Raw genomic sequence first — 916 nt, 5'->3', positions numbered from 1 at the left:
CTCACAGGGAGGTTCTTTCTCACAGGGAGGTTCTTTCTCACAGGGAGGTTCTTTCTCACAGGGAGGTTCTTTCTCACAGGGAGGTTCTTTCTCACAGGAGGTTCTTTCTCTCAGGGAGGTTCTTTCTCTCAGGGAGGTTCTTTCTCACAGGAGGTTCTTTCTCACAGGGAGGTTCTTTCTCACAGGGAGGTTCTTTCTCACAGGGAGGTTCTTTCTCACAGGGAGGTTCTTTCTCTCAGGGAGGTTCTTTCTCTCAGGGAGGTTCTTTCTCACAGGGAGGTTCTTTCTCACAGGGAGGTGAACCCTGGCCTCCGACTCTCTCACAGACTGTTCCTCCTGGTGGTTTCTGTCTGGTTGTAGATGTTGAAGGAGAACCTTCAGCTGTTGGAGGTGATGTTGTGCAGCTGGAGCTGCTGCTGTTACTCCTCCTCCTGCTCCTGCAGCTGGACTCCTGATGACCTGCTCCTCTGTTTGTGTGTCTGCTCCTCCCTCAGGACCAACTCTGACTCCGCCCTCCACACCAGTGTGATGAACCCCCCCATGGGAGACCCCTTCACCATGGGAGGACCTTCCTTCACCTCCCAGAGCAACAGACACAGCGGTAAGGCCACACACAACATACAGACACACAACATATTATACACAACGCACAAACACAACACATCAATACACAAATAAATGAGACAAATACACAAACACAACAGTTTAACAACCCCGCCCACAACAACCAGCTGACTGGACTTTATTATTTTATACTGTTGTTAAAGTACAATTACACATATTAAAGTTAGATGTACTAAAGTAAAGTTTGTAAAGTTATATTTACTAAAGTAAAGTTTGTAAAGTTATATTTACTAAAGTAAAGTTTGTAAAGTTATATTTACTAAAGTAAAGTTTGTAAAGTTATATTTACTAA

The 916-nt window shown here is 44.9% G+C and overlaps 1 protein-coding gene across 1 annotated transcript in view; it reads left to right on the top strand.

The window, feature by feature from the left end:
• The window catches only part of LOC106533163 (CREB-regulated transcription coactivator 2), a gene marked incomplete at its 3' end in the record, with an annotated part of 10,249 nt that overhangs the window by 7,354 nt on the left and 1,979 nt on the right, over positions 1-916 (top strand). Inside the window, 1 exon segment of the mRNA XM_014029401.1 lies at positions 495-601. Coding sequence (XP_013884855.1) covers positions 495-601 — 107 coding nt within the window.

This window comes from Austrofundulus limnaeus, unplaced genomic scaffold (genome assembly GCF_001266775.1).
Source record: "Austrofundulus limnaeus strain Quisiro unplaced genomic scaffold, Austrofundulus_limnaeus-1.0 Scaffold898, whole genome shotgun sequence".
Classification (NCBI taxonomy): domain Eukaryota; kingdom Metazoa; phylum Chordata; class Actinopteri; order Cyprinodontiformes; family Rivulidae; genus Austrofundulus; species Austrofundulus limnaeus.
This window is presented reverse-complemented; position numbering and strand designations above follow the sequence as displayed.